Source organism: Paramisgurnus dabryanus, chromosome 3 (assembly GCF_030506205.2).
Source record: "Paramisgurnus dabryanus chromosome 3, PD_genome_1.1, whole genome shotgun sequence".
Taxonomy (NCBI): Eukaryota; Metazoa; Chordata; class Actinopteri; order Cypriniformes; family Cobitidae; genus Paramisgurnus; species Paramisgurnus dabryanus.
Window position 1 is genome coordinate 51,212,137 of NC_133339.1, and position 17,215 is coordinate 51,229,351.

General features: G+C 38.3%; 1 protein-coding gene across 3 annotated transcripts in view; it reads left to right on the forward strand.

Moving 5' to 3' along the window:
- The window catches only part of cep112 (centrosomal protein 112), a 256,249-nt gene that overhangs the window by 82,285 nt on the left and 156,749 nt on the right, over positions 1 to 17,215 (forward strand). For all 3 annotated transcript variants that reach the window (XM_073814087.1, XM_073814085.1, XM_073814086.1), the window contains exon 9: positions 14,477 to 14,563. In XM_073814087.1, coding sequence (XP_073670188.1) covers positions 14,477 to 14,563 — 87 coding nt within the window. The remainder of the gene's footprint in view (positions 1 to 14,476; positions 14,564 to 17,215) is intronic.

Consider the following 17,215-nt stretch of genomic DNA (forward strand, 5'->3'; position numbering starts at 1 on the left):
GCACGGCAACAAGGAATGACTGATGCTCATATTAGCCAATCTGCGGTCTTCATTAAACGCAAGAACTTAATGTTGAAATTTGATTGGTTATAACGTTGGAGAGAACACTGAACCTGGGACAGCAGCACGCAGCATCACAATCTAAATTAAGTCGCTGTCGCACGACAACAAAAAGGGCAGTCGCCAAAATGCTCCCAAATATATTTTAAGGTAGCACAGATTAAATTTCGGTCGCATATGCAACCAAAATAGTCGCAATTTTCGAGCCCTGACCTTCATTCACTACCTGGCCTGTTACATCAGCAAATAACATCTTCTATAGTCTTAATACATATTGGGTTAATGATTGCAAGGTGGTAAAAAGTTAATGGATGGATAAGTGTATTGTTATCTCATGAGCATGGTAGAAAAATGTATTTCAAAGCTTGTCATTTTATTCTCAAGACAAAAATGTAATATGTTCTTAAGTAAACATTTGAGAACTTTTTAATAAATGTTTAAGAATTGCACATAGTAACATTCTTATGAACTTCTTATAATTTATCTTGATAACGTTCTTCATATGTAACTCTTTGGTATTCCATTGTCTGCAACTTGATGAGTTTTACAGTATTATCCAGCACACATTATTTACTTCTGAAGTAACTATTGTGTAATGACTGCTTGTTTTAATAAAATAAGGAAGCGAGATGACGGCTTTAGACACGGGACTAAATCAAATCTATCTGAGTTTCACTTGTTTGTGGACGTTATGTTCTCTGTGGAGCCTTTAAACCCTGTTTGTGATGACAATTTGAACCCACGATCTCCAGGTCTCATGTCTGTCACTCATTTGGTTGAGCTACAGGGGAGACATACTTACACACAGCTGCTTAAGCTAGATTGCTGAAGTGACAATGTGTATGTTCAAATATTTTTTTAAATCCCCTGTAGGTAGTCAAACCTGTTCAAACATTTGACTCTACATGACACAAAATTGTCAACCATTTTAATTGCTGCCCTACGCTGGATTTGAACCCACAACCTCTGGATTTCATGCCCATCACGCATTTGGTTGAGCTACTGTGAAGGCATACATTACCCCATCAAATATTCTCCATAGAACTTTAGTTGATTAAACGGTTTAAAAGTTATTCCTGATTGTCAAATGTATTACTTTTGAACAAAGATAAATATCAAAATTCTGTTTGGTCATTTCTATGCGGCTCAGTCCAAAGATAATCTGAGCCAAATTGTGTAACAATTCAACAAACACTACAATAGTAGTAGCAAAAAACTGAATACTGTACTTTTCAAAATGGCCGCTACTGCATTTTTGAACTGGTGATGATGCTTGGCCACCAAATTACTGCAAGCCGTGCAGAACATGGAAAACAGACTGGTTAAGAATAATAGGTGAGAATAAACTCAAAACAAATATTAATAGAAAAACATAACACATGCATCAGATGGGATTCAATCCCTTAACCTCTGACATTTGATGCATGTGATTTATTAGACTGCGCTACACAGGGGGTGTAGCTAGCCAAGGTTTTCAGAGCTGCAAGCATTCAAATGGCCCAATCAAGGAAGGTGCAGACATGACATTGCAAAGCAGAAATAACAAAATTACAATTTATATGAGAATCAGGTAGTTTAAGTAAAAAGAGTTACAGTTTAAGTCAAGAAAAACATGTTGTATAGGAATGCACAACATGTTATAATACAGTCATATTAATTTAATATGACAAAGAGACAATGTCACAGGGACAGTCAACTTTGGAGAGGTATTTCTCGGGAATGGCAGAGAATATCAAAAATGTGTTTGGTCATTTCTGTAAGGATTGCTCCAAAGATTATGTGAGCAGAGCCTGGCATAAAATAGACTTAATTTGCAAAAGTAGTAGCAAAAAAACTACTTCACATATGCTATGAAATAAGACATGAACAGAATGTTTGAAACTGACAAATGAGATATCGTTGCAATCAACAAAAAACAGTGAATAAAAATTCACAAAGAAAATGAATATCAGACAAAGTTTTTAGAAGTTATAGGCTGTTTTATATATTTTATAAACCCTATGTGCTGCTGTTTTCCGATTTCCCAGGTATCTTCAGGACATCATACCGATGCTCCCTACCGATTTTTGTGCCGATACATCATATAGATTAATAGTTATCACTATTTATTACAAAATTCAAAATGGTGGACAGGCGGTTTGGTCAAACCCGACATAATATATATCGACAGATCTGTCATGAGCCAAGGAATCCATAGACACCAAGATCATAATTTTCTATCAAACATTTCAAAAGTTATGGGCAAAAATAGCCATTTTTCAAATCTCATTACCTGGCGCTGTCCTCAAATTTGGTATGGTACCCCAGTTCATGGTCCTCATGAAGGGTACCAAGTTTCATTTCAATTGATCAAAGAATGACCGAGATAATGACTCAGAACGAATTTTGGGTCGACATCGATAAATGTATGCATTTATAAGTTTTGAACAAAGATAAAAATCAAAATTCTGTTTGGTCATTTCTCTGCGGCTCGGTCCAAATTGCGTAACAATGCAATGAACGCTGCAAAAAACAAAATACTGTACTTTTCAAAATGGCCGCTACTGTAATGGGTGGAGTCTTAATGTAAGGTGTTCATTGTAATGAGCGTGAGGAGAGCAATCAGATGTACTAAGTAGAATTTTTGTTGATCAAATTATTCTACAGTTATAACCATTTGAATATTGAATTTTTGAAGTGTTGGTGGCGCTATAGAGTTAATGCCAGAGACCCCATAGTTGGTCACATCACTATTTAGGACCACCACTACAGGTGTGCCAAATTTTTTTCATTTTCCTATGTACGGTTCATAGGGCTGCCATAGACTCCCATTGGGGAAGAAGAAAAATAATAATAATAATAATAAGAAGAAAACCATCAAACGCAATAGTGGCCTGCCGCCCTGTGGGCTTGGCCCCTAATTACAGGTAACATGATTAAGATTACAATAGAAAATTTAACAAACACGTAAAACACTGCTTAATTTTGACATTACAAAAGTGACCCTAATATAGAAGGCTAATTGATAACTGCATTACCAGGATGCTATTACTACTAAATAGGCAATGTTTTAAAAAATACTATAAAAACATACCATCAGCATTGTCGTGTTCCACATCAACATGGACCACAAGGATGTTTGTCGGATGTCCATTCACCAGCGCATGCACACATACACTATCAAACACTCTTTGACAGATAGGTCGGTGTCTCCATCAATAAATGAACACATTTGTCACGACACGTCTTGTGTTTTTGGCACTTTCGCCATGTTTAAGCAAGGTCTGGTGTTTAAATTTTTTGATTTCGCCACCAACGCCATTTTACAGGATTTCCAGTAAACACATTAAGTTACATCGAGCCATTTTCTTAGCGGAGACACTCGAAATCTTTAAGCCACTCTCTCGTCAAGTCTTATTTTCCGGTGGTGGAGTCGCATTTGAATCCGGATTGTCGTCATTAATTACAGTAGTAACATTGGCTGTAATCGGATGGTTCTTGTCATGCTTGCGGTTCGTCTTTTCACATTTTCGCGCTTCACATACCAACGTAGCACGGCAACAAGGAATGACTGATGCTCATATTAGCCAATCTGCGGTCTTCATTAAACGCAAGAACTTAATGTTGAAATTTGATTGGTTATAACGTTGGAGAGAACACTGAACCTGGGACAGCAGCACGCAGCATCACAATCTAAATTAAGTCGCTGTCGCACGACAACAAAAAGGGCAGTCGCCAAAATGCTCCCAAATATATTTTAAGGTAGCACAGATTAAATTTCGGTCGCATATGCAACCAAAATAGTCGCAATTTTCGAGCCCTGACCTTCATTCACTACCTGGCCTGTTACATCAGCAAATAACATCTTCTATAGTCTTAATACATATTGGGTTAATGATTGCAAGGTGGTAAAAAGTTAATGGATGGATAAGTGTATTGTTATCTCATGAGCATGGTAGAAAAATGTATTTCAAAGCTTGTCATTTTATTCTCAAGACAAAAATGTAATATGTTCTTAAGTAAACATTTGAGAACTTTTTAATAAATGTTTAAGAATTGCACATAGTAACATTCTTATGAACTTCTTATAATTTATCTTGATAACGTTCTTCATATGTAACTCTTTGGTATTCCATTGTCTGCAACTTGATGAGTTTTACAGTATTATCCAGCACACATTATTTACTTCTGAAGTAACTATTGTGTAATGACTGCTTGTTTTAATAAAATAAGGAAGCGAGATGACGGCTTTAGACACGGGACTAAATCAAATCTATCTGAGTTTCACTTGTTTGTGGACGTTATGTTCTCTGTGGAGCCTTTAAACCCTGTTTGTGATGACAATTTCCCCCCTGTATGAGGGTATAAGCCGAAAATCCCAAAGAACAAGCTCCTCTTTGATGTCATTTCACTGCTATTGTTGAATACAGCGAGCGTGACCTGCTAACGTAATTGTGCTTCCTCTGGGAAGCTGCGCTCATTTAGGTCAACTTCTGTCACACAGCATCATCGGCCCTCATCTTCAACAAAGGCAGCCGTTTCACCAACTACTCATGAGGATTGGAAAGATAAAGCCACCACACACCCACACTTTTAAACCAAAGAGATGTGGAGATTAGCAGGAATATAGTTCTACAGTAAGAGTAAATAGCCCTTGCGTTGGGATCTGGAGTATGCTAATTCATAACATGTGCTGGCAAGAGGGCCGCTTGAGTAAATGTCAAGCTGGAGAAATATTTCAAGGTAACAAGGTGAAGGGTAAGCTGCTGGGCTATCATGAAGAGAAATGGTGCGTGATCTGCCCTTTGCTGCAAATGACTATGAAGCAAAAGAAAATAGTGTCCGTACATGTCTGTTGTTGGTAAAAGAGTCTGATTGCGAATCGCTGAGTTTGTATTTCCCGCTAAAGGTTTTACATACATTATAATCATATACAGTGTTGGTGCTTGCCACTGAAGAAACGAAACACACAGATTAAGGGCTGTGTACCGCTTTTTATTGATGTTTCTCAGTTATTTGTTTGCTATGTGATTCAAGCTGTTTGAGTGTAGAAGTGATAAAAGAGGGCAAATAAGGCCGAGCCACAGTGACTGTCTGTTGTGTTGCACTAAACCCATGTTATGCCAATGATTATGAATTTAACTCAAGGATTGGCACACCCACATTGCTCTCCTCAAATCATTAAAGGGGCTGTATGTAGTTTTTAGCTGCCTCTAGCGGTGATGTTTCAGATTGCAACCAATAAGTTTACAAGCGTGTGCTCGAACTCTTGAGCGACGGCAAGACTGAGATGCAACACACCGGAGAAAGCACCACACAACATGCTGGAAAGCAAGCAAGCAAGCAACTTTATTTATTTAGCACATTTTTTAAACACACGCTAAAGCGAAGGCTAGCAAACCGAAACAACATCTGAAAAACTAAAGCACAAAATCGACATATATTTTACATGCTTTGTAGTAATGTTAGCTTACCTGTCCAATAGAATGAAAGCCAACTCCGGATCCGTTTTTATACCCAAAACAAAGCAGAGGTTTCTCCATAATTCAAATACTGCCGATGTTAATCTGTGTTTTTGTTGATCCGATTTAGGTTTGGCCTTACGAGCTTCAGCAGATACATTTTTTTCTTCACAATATGTGGAGTCTGTGTTGTGCTGGGAACAGGTCGTTTCAGTCTGTTATCAGGCAGTGTCGTCGCTGTTGAGTGCAAAGTCAGTAGACGAGGCAAGAGGCTCGGGAGCGCGCATGCAGGTGACGTCACTGGATTTCGCGCCAAATCCAACCCCGGTACTTTCACGTAAAAAGAATAATATTTTTTTCAGAGGTAATAACAAAACCCGCAAAGTGGATCATTTTAATATGAGATTACAACCCCTTCACACACAGGCAATTGAAAAGGGATTAGTTTAAGTAGAAACACTACATACAGCTCCTTTAAACCAAAGTAGTGAAAGAACTTGTATCTTGTATACTCGTTCAAATTGCTATGTGTTGTCTTAATTATGTAAATACTTCAATACATTCTTTCCATTTGTCACATATGAAATTATATAACCGAAGCTCTACATTTTTAAACTAAATATTTCTTCTTCTTTTGATTTTTTTTGTTAAAAGCTTATGGTGTGCAAGCTAACAAATTAGCTGATTAGCGTAACACATACAGTAGATGGCCAATCTCAGTTACAGCGTGGATAGTGAGGAGCTCCCTGATCTCTGCTTCATTTCAGTTTTCAGACATTTCTCATTATGAATGTTGATTTGCATTCAAACCCCTGTGAAAGAGCTGAACGATAACTTTGTTGTTGGGATGACACGCGTCCTCATTACGGGATGTTCCTTATGGCGTTGTTTCTGCCTTTCGTTCACATAGGACTGGTGCCTGAAGTGTTACGGCAGTGTTACTAGATCCCCTTTACTGGAGTGATCCCAGAATCAATTCTAGAACATGTTTGCATTTACACAGAATGCACTCTGGCAATTTTTTGGAATCAACGTGCTGTGTGAATGGGGTTATATAGAGACCATCCATCACCAGTCAGTTTTTTAAATGCCTCAGTCAAGTAGTTCCATAACAATCATCACATCATTATAGTACATTTAGTAATTTTGACTTGAAAGTTATATGTACTGTTTGTTTATTTATATGTTAAATGCCTGATTCCAGTTAAATTCTGTTATATACAGGAGCAATGCCTGTTTATTTAAAGATTTGTTTTGATTGAAAATGCTTTTTCAAACATGGAAATATAAGATATTTACCCTATAAATACCTGGAACTTACAAACCTTTCCCCGCTGTGTGGCGTTAAAATGTAGCAGACATTTTGTCAATAATCCCTGGAGAAATCTGTAAAATCAAGGCTGGGCAAAGAGAAGACAGAACAGCTGCTCTCTGCTGTCCTCCACCCACCCTTCCATCTTTGTCTCTTCTCTTTAAAAAGTGCCACGACTCTGAGAGTAAATGCACTAGTGTCATCCGCTTCATTGATTCCTGGGAATCTGAAAACCCGGAGGTGTGCGCTCGCCAGACACATTTTTTTTTTTTTGCAGACAAGAGTTTCAGTCTGCCACTGATGTAGTTTAACAAAGTTTTCTAAAAGCACCATTTGAAGGAATTGGAAAAAAGACAAGAAATGAAAAAAGTCCCGCCCACGTTTCTATCTGTTCTGTCGGGATCTGGTTGACTGCGTGACTTCAATCAGTGCAGTCTTTTCTTTTGACAGCTCTCTTGTGGTCTCTGAGCGAGAAGCGGGGGTCTGTTTCTGAGGGTTGAGTTGAAGTAGGGCAGGTGACGGTGGCAAACTGCTTGCTTTGCTCTTATAAGATTCAGCCTCCAGATTATGTTGTCATCAGATGAACCTCTGCTGTTGGCGTATGGATGTGTTTTTGCAAAGTGTATTTGCAGACTCTGCCCATGATAATGCATGTGTGCATTCACATTTTAGACAATTAGTAAATCATTTTATTCAGGATTTCATTTGTAGAGAAGTCTAATGAGAATAAGCAGGCCAGATTAACAATGAAAGTTGGCAATCTTTGGCCAAAGCTCTCGATCATGTGATCATCAGAGTTTTATTTCTGCTTTTTTCAATGATTACGCATGAACACACTGAAAAATTTTTCAACAATGATTTTTCTTTAAAAAAATTATTGGATCTATGTAATTTAATTATGTACACCAGTTCAACATGATTGAATCAAGTTGTCTTAAAATGAAAGACATTTTATAATAACATGATTCTTAATTTTTTAAATATTTTATTTATTTTTTGTTTATCTGATCTCTTGATGTTTTATGGTAGACTAAGAAATAGAAATTTTAATCCTTTCTTTCAAATCAGGTCCGTGTAATGCTTTTCAGTTCTTTTTTCAATTTGCATCATCAAAATGAATCAAACTAAAAATTGGTTTCAAACTTTCATTTTTCAATTTTCATGAGTACTTCACAAACGGATAATTGTCTCTCGGTTTAATTTCCAATTCTACGTGTTTAGGTTTTTGCTTTACAATTTCAGGTTTTGTAACAAACAATCGGATATCAGTATCAGTAGATGGCGATGTAACGGCCTGGCAGTAAGTGCATGCACCCGAGACGTGATGGATAAACTTGTATCAGCCGCAGTTCAGCCTGCATAATGGCTCAAAAAGTTTAATCATGTGACCCCGAGAAATAACGAGGTAGCGAGTCAGGTTTGTAACCTGAAAGTTGCCGTTTCTTGTGACTGATGTGCCCTTGAGCAAGGCACCTTAACCCCATTGCTCCCCGGGCGCTGGGTGCCCACTGCTCCGGGTGTGTGTTCATGACTGGCAGCGCGTGTGTTGACTACTTACTGTATGCATTCCATACTTTACAACCATGTCACTTTCACTTTTGTTTTCCTTTTTAAAAAACTTTATTAGGGTATGAGCCGCGAATGCCCACCCCGTGACGCCTGCCCTGTTATATTGGCTCATTTACTATTTGAGATATCCACAGTGTATCCATTCCCAGCTCTTCTACCAGCTAACGGATCACACCTACAGTGGTGTTAAAAACATGGTAGTGTACTAATAAAAGTGAATAAATTGCTATTACTATTTTTCTTTTGGCCAGCTGATGTATTGATGTAATTCTATAGATGTCTTTTTTCAACAGTGGTGCTTTTCTGGGGCTTCTTGCATCAGTGACTGTCACAAGAACCTCATCTTTTATCTTTCTAAAGGTTTTCAACTTTTTAATCAAATTGCTTTGTTCCTCTGAGCAATGTTTGAAACAACCCATTTTATTTAGAAATTCAGCAGCAGATATATTTTATAACAATGAGCGAGACATTTGCCCCCTCTCCTTCCTAACAAAGGACAAAAGCTGTTTTAACAGAATTAACTCATTTTAAACTTCATAATGTTATTATTTTGATCACGCCACTTCAGAGCAAGTAATGTGGATATCATTACCAATGGCTCTATTGTTTTTCTAAAAATAATTTCCAGAAATATTACTACAACAATAGTGGTTTATCAGGTTACTGATGTTGCAATACTATTTTTCTGACAATCACTGTTTATGATCATGCGGCATAAAATTATAACATTTTTTGTAATTTATTCACTTTTATTAGTACACTACCATGTTTTTAACATCACTGTAGGTTAGCTGGTAGAAGAGCTGGGAATGGATACACTGTGGATATCTCAAATAGTAAATTAGCCAATATAACAGGACAGGCGTCACGGGGTGGGCATTCGCGGCTCATACCCTAATAAAGTTTTTTAAAAAGGAAAACAAAAGTGAAAGTGACATGGTTGTCAAGTATGGAATGCATACAGTAAGTAGTCAACACACGCACTGCCAGTCAAGAACCCGGGCTGTGTCCCAATTCAAAGGCTGCGACCTTCTAAGGACGTATTTTAAGACCGATTGCATCACAGCAGCGCGACTTGAGGGTAGTAAGGCCATCCCAATTCAAAGGATGCTTAGAACGAAGCCTCAAAATGCGTCCTAATTTTTCCGCGCTGTTAAGGATAGAACGAATAGATCCTTAACAGCCGAGGATATCCCAAGAGTCATTGCGTGTCTGCAACGGCTGCATATAATGGGTGGATATTCTAAAATACACAATTTATATTTTAATTCTAAGGTTGATTAATTTGATATACTGTTGAATCTACATCAACGTGTCATATTTTCTAAAATAAATTAATATTTTTCTGATTTCATATTTATGTTAATAAGTCAGAAACGTCTCCGCTGTGTCCTGCTGACAGGCGCGTGCAGAAGGTGACGCCAATTATGGGTCCTCGAAGGTTAGACCGTCTCATTTCAGTTCTCTTCGCGAACTTCTGAGGCTTCCACCTTGAAAGACCGAGTGCTCACCTTTTAAGGTCGCATGGTTATAAGGTTGCAGCCCTTGAATTGGGACACAGCTCCGGAGAGTGGGCACCCAGCGCCTGGGGAGCAATGGGGTTAAGGTGCCTTGCTCAGGGCACGTCAGTCACAAGCGGCCGGCCGTGAGACTCGAAACGGCAACTTTCAGGTTACAAACCTGACTCGCTACCTCGCAATATCTCGGGGTAACATGATTAAACTTTTCGAGCCATTATGCAGGCTGAACTGCGGCTGATACAAGTTTATCCATCACGTCTTGGGTGCATGCTACTGCCAGGCCGTTACATCGCCATCTACTGATAAACACCAAAACGCAACGAGGCCCGATAGATAAATGTTTACAGGCATTATTGTTATTCAAAATATATTTAATAAATCAGTAATATACACAGAGGAGATAAATATGGGGAGATTCAACGCAATAGCGCTGTGGGTCTATGACCGGCTGTAGACTACACCTGGACTACACCCCACCCCCCCGGCGATAATGTACTCATGAAAATTGAAAAATGAAAGTTTGAAACCAATTTTTCATTTGATTCATTTTGATGGTGCAAATTGAAAAAAGAACTGAAAAGCGTTACACAGACCAAATCCTGACCATAATTTAAAGGTGACATAGAATGATTGAACGGGGTATTTATCCTTGTTCTGTGATGTGACATGTAGACAAAAATGTTTTTGTTTGGGTCTGTAATGCCTTAGAAGCTTGCTAAAAACCTCTCTCAAATAGCTCTATTAGGGTGGGGGATTTTAAACAAGTGGTTTTGCACCTATTTGGCTCCCCCTACTGGCTTAACTTGCAATCTCATTACTGATTGGCTGACTTTGCTGCCACTCTAAAAATGTAGCCAATTATTTTAAAGTGGAGGGGCAGGGAGATGCCTGTGATGTCATAAGCATCAGTTTTTCAGATTGGGCTGTTTTCTGGCTTACATTTCTAAAAGAGGAATTACTATGAGACTGAGATGTTAAGCATTTCTAGAACTGTTTGTATGTTTGTGAATGCGGGTAGACTACCATTATTCAACAAAGACCAGATAAAAATGTTTTTTCATTCTCTTTCCCCTTAATGATCAGATTTGTAGCATCAAAGTTTGATATCAGTCATTGATTTCACATTGATTTCAATGTTTGACATGACCTTTCTCAATATTAAAAATATAAATCAAATATTTTCACAGAATGTTCTTTACATGTATGTTTTTTACAGGTATATTTACTTGTTATATAGAAAACAATAAATCACAAAGAAATTACTTTAGCTGGGTTTACACCTGCAGAGTCACATATTAATGTAAGAATGGACTGTAAGGGCCCAATCACACCAAACACGTTTTAAAAGTTCAGAAACACAGTGTTTTTTTATGTTGCTAGGCAACCACAGAGGCAGCTGTCCTATAAATCAAATATTTTGCTGTTAACTGTCATTATTATTATTATTATTACTATTAGCAGAAGTAGTAGTAGTAGGGGAGAGCAGTGCACAAACTAATGCTTTTTGGTTTTGGCTCAATCATTCAAAAAATATTTGAGTTTTATTAATTATATTTTTACACAAGCAACACACACATCTTTGCTACAAATGAATCTTTGAAGTTTGTTTCTATTACTAACCATTCTTGGACAATTACACCAAACATGACAGAAGTGCAAACGTTACTCCATAGGTGGGGTTAGTTGTAACATGCAGGGGGTTAGTTGTAACACTCGCTAAAAATTAAGTTTGCAGGCAAATATTTCAATACTATCTTGTCTATATACTTGAAGTGGATATTGTTTATATATCTGTTTATAAGAGACAGGTATCCACACTGTATTCATTCATCCAGCCCTTTTCTAACAATAGTTCAATTATAAATGGATACAAATGTCTAAATATGTGAGAAAAAGCAGCACAATTATGACAATTTTTTTATATGTGACCCAGTAGTGTTGTAGTCAAGACCATCTAAACCGAGACCAAGTCATGACCAAGACAGGCTGAGACCGAGACAAGACCAAGACTTTAAAGGGTCGAGACCAAGTCAAGACCAAGACAGGCCGAGACCAAGTCAAGACCAAGACCAGTGCAAGTCACTGCATTAAAACACTTAGGATAAAATGTGGAATATGCATATGATTAGGCATTTCTTGTCTGTGTCTCGAGAACTACAACACTATGACCCAGTCTGTCATAACCATACTACAGTTTCAAAATCAAATTCTGAGATATTGAGCATCAAAGTCTGATTTTAGACATTCATTTATGCATGATGCGCCGCTGCTCGCCGGAGTTCTGCACTGGCTTTAATTGAAAATGAATGACTTCCGGCCACTTTAACGCTCTCACCGGTGGCGGTGTGAAAGCACAGTTAGTGTGTAGCCAATGGGTCTTCAACCGGGGGTCCGCGGCCCCCAGGGGGTCTGTGACGGAACTGCAGGGGGTCCGCTAAATGATGTTTAACGACAAGCTATTTTTTGCTTAAAACGTAAAATATATGTACAAAACGTTACATCTCCCCTTTAAGTTTTGCTCGTGCGTGGCTGCATAGGTTTGAAGGCGCGTTTTCAGTTTAGCCAGCGGACCAAAATACAATATCTAAAGATTATAAATGTCCACTCAGGAAGCAGCAGTAGCGACAGAAAAGTCATCATAAAACAGGTAAATCTTATGTGTGTCTTTCTTTCAGAATGTCATTTTAGAATCAGTGCGACATGATGTCTCATCTGAACTTGGATGTACGTCTGTTTCACGCGGTTCAGATTTAAAGCGCTAATTCAACAGGCAAATGACACCACACCACGTCTGCATTTTAAACTGTGACAAAACTATCGCTCGCATTTAAAAATTAATGAAACGCGTGCCGTGATGGTGCTTTGTGCAAGATTCATAGTCAGGTTGAAATCCGCCTCTCAAAAAGTTTCCCCAAAGAGATGCGCTCGGACTCGTTGCATGTTGTTCTCCTGAGTCTGATATGAAGCTATACAGAAAATAAACCTGCGTTACTTAAACTCGTGACAATGATGATACACGAGAAAGGCAACAGACCTCAGAATTATAAAGTAGCACAACCTCTATCCCCACCAGAATAGACAGTCTTTGTGCCATTCACCATGATCAGTCTTCTTTATAAACTGAAAGCCCTTGTCCAATTCAGAGTAAAATGAAAATATATTACACTGCAAATACCTTAAAATAATATTATATTATTATTATTATATTAATATAAAAACTAAATCTACTTTAACAAAAAAATGATGCATGTTAATAGTATGGCTGTGTGACAGTATGGTTTGTTTCTGTTTATAAAACAGTTTCAGTCCTTGATTCTGATTGGTCATCAGTTGTACTTTACTCCACTTTGCGTTGTGCCTAATACGAAAAGGCAGCCTTTCGTACCTTACTGCTTACTTAAATATCTCTGTTTTACACATTTAGGATTAAGGGGGTCCCTGCTCCATGACTCTCTCATCTAAGGGGTCCCGACCCAAAAAACGTTGAAGACCCCTGGTGTAGCCTATTTAAAACAAAGGCAAGAATTAGCTAACATTAGCATTTTTCATATCGTAAGTGCTGAGGGGTTAGTTGTAACACAGCGTTACAATGAACTTTGCTGGGTCAAAATATTTTCAAGCTAAACCAAAATTATTTTCAACCAAAAAGAGCTGCAGACATATTTCAAAACGATGCTATGTTTTAGTTAACAAGACACAGATTTATATGACATAGCATTGAATGAGTGAATTTTCTTTTACAGCAGTCATTGATTTTGCATTCATTTATATTTGTATTTTTGCTCAGCGTTATTTATGTTTGTGAAATTTAATGTTGTGCGTTGTGTAGGAAAGGAGAGTCGTTGCAAACCGCTGTACTTTTTAGTATTATATTACGTTTTGTGATACCCAACAACATAAAATACAATATATAATAGTTTAAATGTTTATTACCAACAAGCAAATTGCACAAATTAGTTGAAAAAGTAACCCTGCAACACGCCCTTTAAGAGGTTAAATAATGGCTCCAATACCAGTAATATTGCACGCGCAAACATAAGTAAATCACATCGTGTGAATCTTTAAATAATATCCTCCCATAAATTTTGCATCTGAAAGGGAAACTCCTAGAAATGTATATGCAATAAGGTCAGTCACAAAAATAACTAGACCACACCTTTTCAGTGCTAATTATCCACTGCACATCTTTAGTAAATCCAGACAGTCATTATTTATTTAACGCCAAAATGAAGGTTTGCGCTGGCGCAAGCTGTAGTCTCATCTCAGATACTCATCATCAGGCTTCTCTCATTGTCTTTCGTGGACTATCTCTTCTTCTGTTGTTAACCGCGGGGGGCATCCAGCTACAGACGCCATCAGTGCCATCTGGGAGTTTGAAAAGGAACTAACGAGTCTCGGCCGAAAATCTGATTTTTTTTCATGAGTAATTGTGTCTGTGAGTGCATGTTAAAACAGCCAAAACCTTGTTCATTAAGACAGCACATCTTTTTACTGTTTTCTTAGCTGGTTGCACACTGGAGCAGGTGGATAATGTAGATTAATCTCTATGTCTTATTGTGCTCTTTTGTTTGAAGATTGAGCTGCGAACCAAAGTTCTGGAGGCCAAACATCAGGAAGAGATGCTGAGGATGCAACAGAAGCATGATGCAGAGATTCAGAAGGTGCCACAATTTTTATTTACCTAATCAAATTTTATAAAAAAAAAAACATTTAATACACAATGATAATAATACGCAAGTATGTCAATAGTAGTTACAAGTCTGTCCACTTTACATTTACATTTGGTCATTTAGCAGAAGCTTTTCTCCAAAGCAACTTACAAATGAGGTAAACGATAGAAGCAATTAGAACAACACCAGAACAGGATACATAAATGCGCTAGAACTAGTCTCATTAAGTCTAACAAAGTATACATAGCAGAGGGTAGGGATGGGCGATAATATGCATGTGATTGTCATTGCGCAGCTGTTGTTCACTGACAATCGGGACAATTTCGCATTAATTACGTATCAGACGTATCGTCTGCAATATGTATGTGATATGGCCCAGCTTGTCAGTGAACTACTGCTTTGTGTAGTAAATGCCGCTCCATTTGAAAATAGGTGATTAATATAACGGCTTTACTGACGAGATGCACATGATATTGCATGGAAATTATTGTCCATCCCTAGCAGAGGGTTAAAGTTTATTTAATTTTTTTAAGGAGAATAAAGAGAAAGGTATAAAAATACATTAAATTTTGTATTAGTGTTACAAATGAACTGGCCTCTTCGCATACTCACGGTTGACAGAGGGCGCCTTCACCAGGGTTTTAGTTCTCCCGGTTCACTATATTTCCCATCATGCCATTTACCTGGGACTGGTCACGCTACCACCTGTAACCAATCAGACTTCCTATTTAAACTCCTCTGGAACATTGAACTGTGCGAAGTCTTGATTTGCCCCGTGTGATCATTTCTGAGCATTATTCCCTGTGAGTGTATTTCTTGTTGTGACCTGGACTGTTATTTGGATTATTGATTGTTATCTGCCTGCCTCTGATCTCTGCTTGTCACTGGATTATCGAGTGTTATCGGCCTGCCCCGACCCTGCCTGTCTATCGTTTACGATTCTGGTTTACCCCTTTGTTTGTGTTTTCTGTGATCATCAATAAAACTGCAATTGGATCCTCTGTCTCATGGCGCCTCATTACAATTAGCAAGTGAGGTATTGGCAGAAGAGATGGGTTTTTAGCCGATTCTAAAAGACGGTTAAAGAATCAGCAGATCTTGTCGCAACTGGCAGATAATTTCACAGGTTCGTGAAAGTGATTTTTGGGGGATTGCACCACATGCCATAGCTTGGTAGAAGAGTGCAGGGATCTAGAGGGTACATACGTCTGTATAAGCGAATGAAGGTAATGGGGTGCTGATCCAGTGGTGGTTTTAAAGCCATGAGCAGAGCTTTGAATTTGATGCAAACTGCTATAGGAAGCCAATGTAACCTAACCAAGAGAGGTGTGAATCTTTGGCTCATTGAAGACCACTCTTGCCGCTGCATTCTTGATCATCTGTAGCTTTCATGGTCAGCCTCAAAAGTGTTTCTGCTTCTGGACCTCATTCTCAACACTCTTTTACCAATCTGTAGTATGGGACTGAAAAGAGCTATTTAAGGAAGCGATGGGAAAATTGTTGTGTCCCTAAATGTTCCATGAGCTTCCCTTTAACCCCCCTCTGTCCTCCTTTCTGGCCGGAAGCTTTCATCTTTCACAGCCGACCGGCTCACAGGATGATGAGCTTAGCAACAGAGTGCACTTCTGACGGACAAAAAGCTGAATAAATAATCCACTGATGGGCTCACTGACTTTTCAGAGGGAGAAAATAGTAACTTTTATATTTTTAGCAGGTTTATTTGTATTTAGTTGCATCTGTGTTTGAAGCACATGCTGTGTACAAGTGTTGGGCGATATGCCCCATCTTAAGATCGCCCATACACGATCGTATCGGGGGTGCTGTTTGAACAAAGTGTGGAAAATCCTCCTTTGCGAAATGTATAACTTTTTAAATGGAATTAGAGTTCAAAGAATTATCAGGAAAATTAATAACGGTTTTATTTTAGTAGACATGTAAAACATTTTGGCAGATTGTTTAACTTTCATTGTTTCACGAGTTTGCCTGCCTATTTAGTCTTAATAATTAATTGTAACCGAACTTGACTCGAACCGTAGTTTTTTGTTATTTGTAATCTGTTATTTGAAGTTGACTCTTAAAGGACAAAACACCCGAATAAGCTATGACTTCGCTATTATACACATTTTTTCAGGGCATTCTTGCAACTCGGTGGCAACTTGTCCACGGTCCTGTACTGGGTCGTGACCCGTTGGTTGGGGACCTCTGCTCTAGTGCAAGGAAATGTCAGAGATAGTGCTGCTCAATTATGGGAAAAATCATTATCCTGATTATTTAACACAATTACTTAATGACTTTAAAAACATGCACCTGCGCACACATGCACGTGGACACACACACACAATTCAATGCATTTGTTTAGTGTTCAAGCAGTGGTGCTCTCAGAGGTGCCTTTAAGCACATTGGTTTAACAATTTAACAATAAACTTTATTTATCCAATATGAATCTGATATCAGTGGGGATTGGGAAATGACATTTATTATTTTTCTATTGATTCTGTTACCTCTTAATTGTGTTAGTGAGACCAGTAGGGGGTTCTCACCTTGTGGTCTATGTGGGTCCTAACACCCCATTATAGTGAAAAAGCACCGTCTTTCGGATGAGACGTTAAACCGAGGTCCTGACTCTCTGTGGTCATTAAAAAT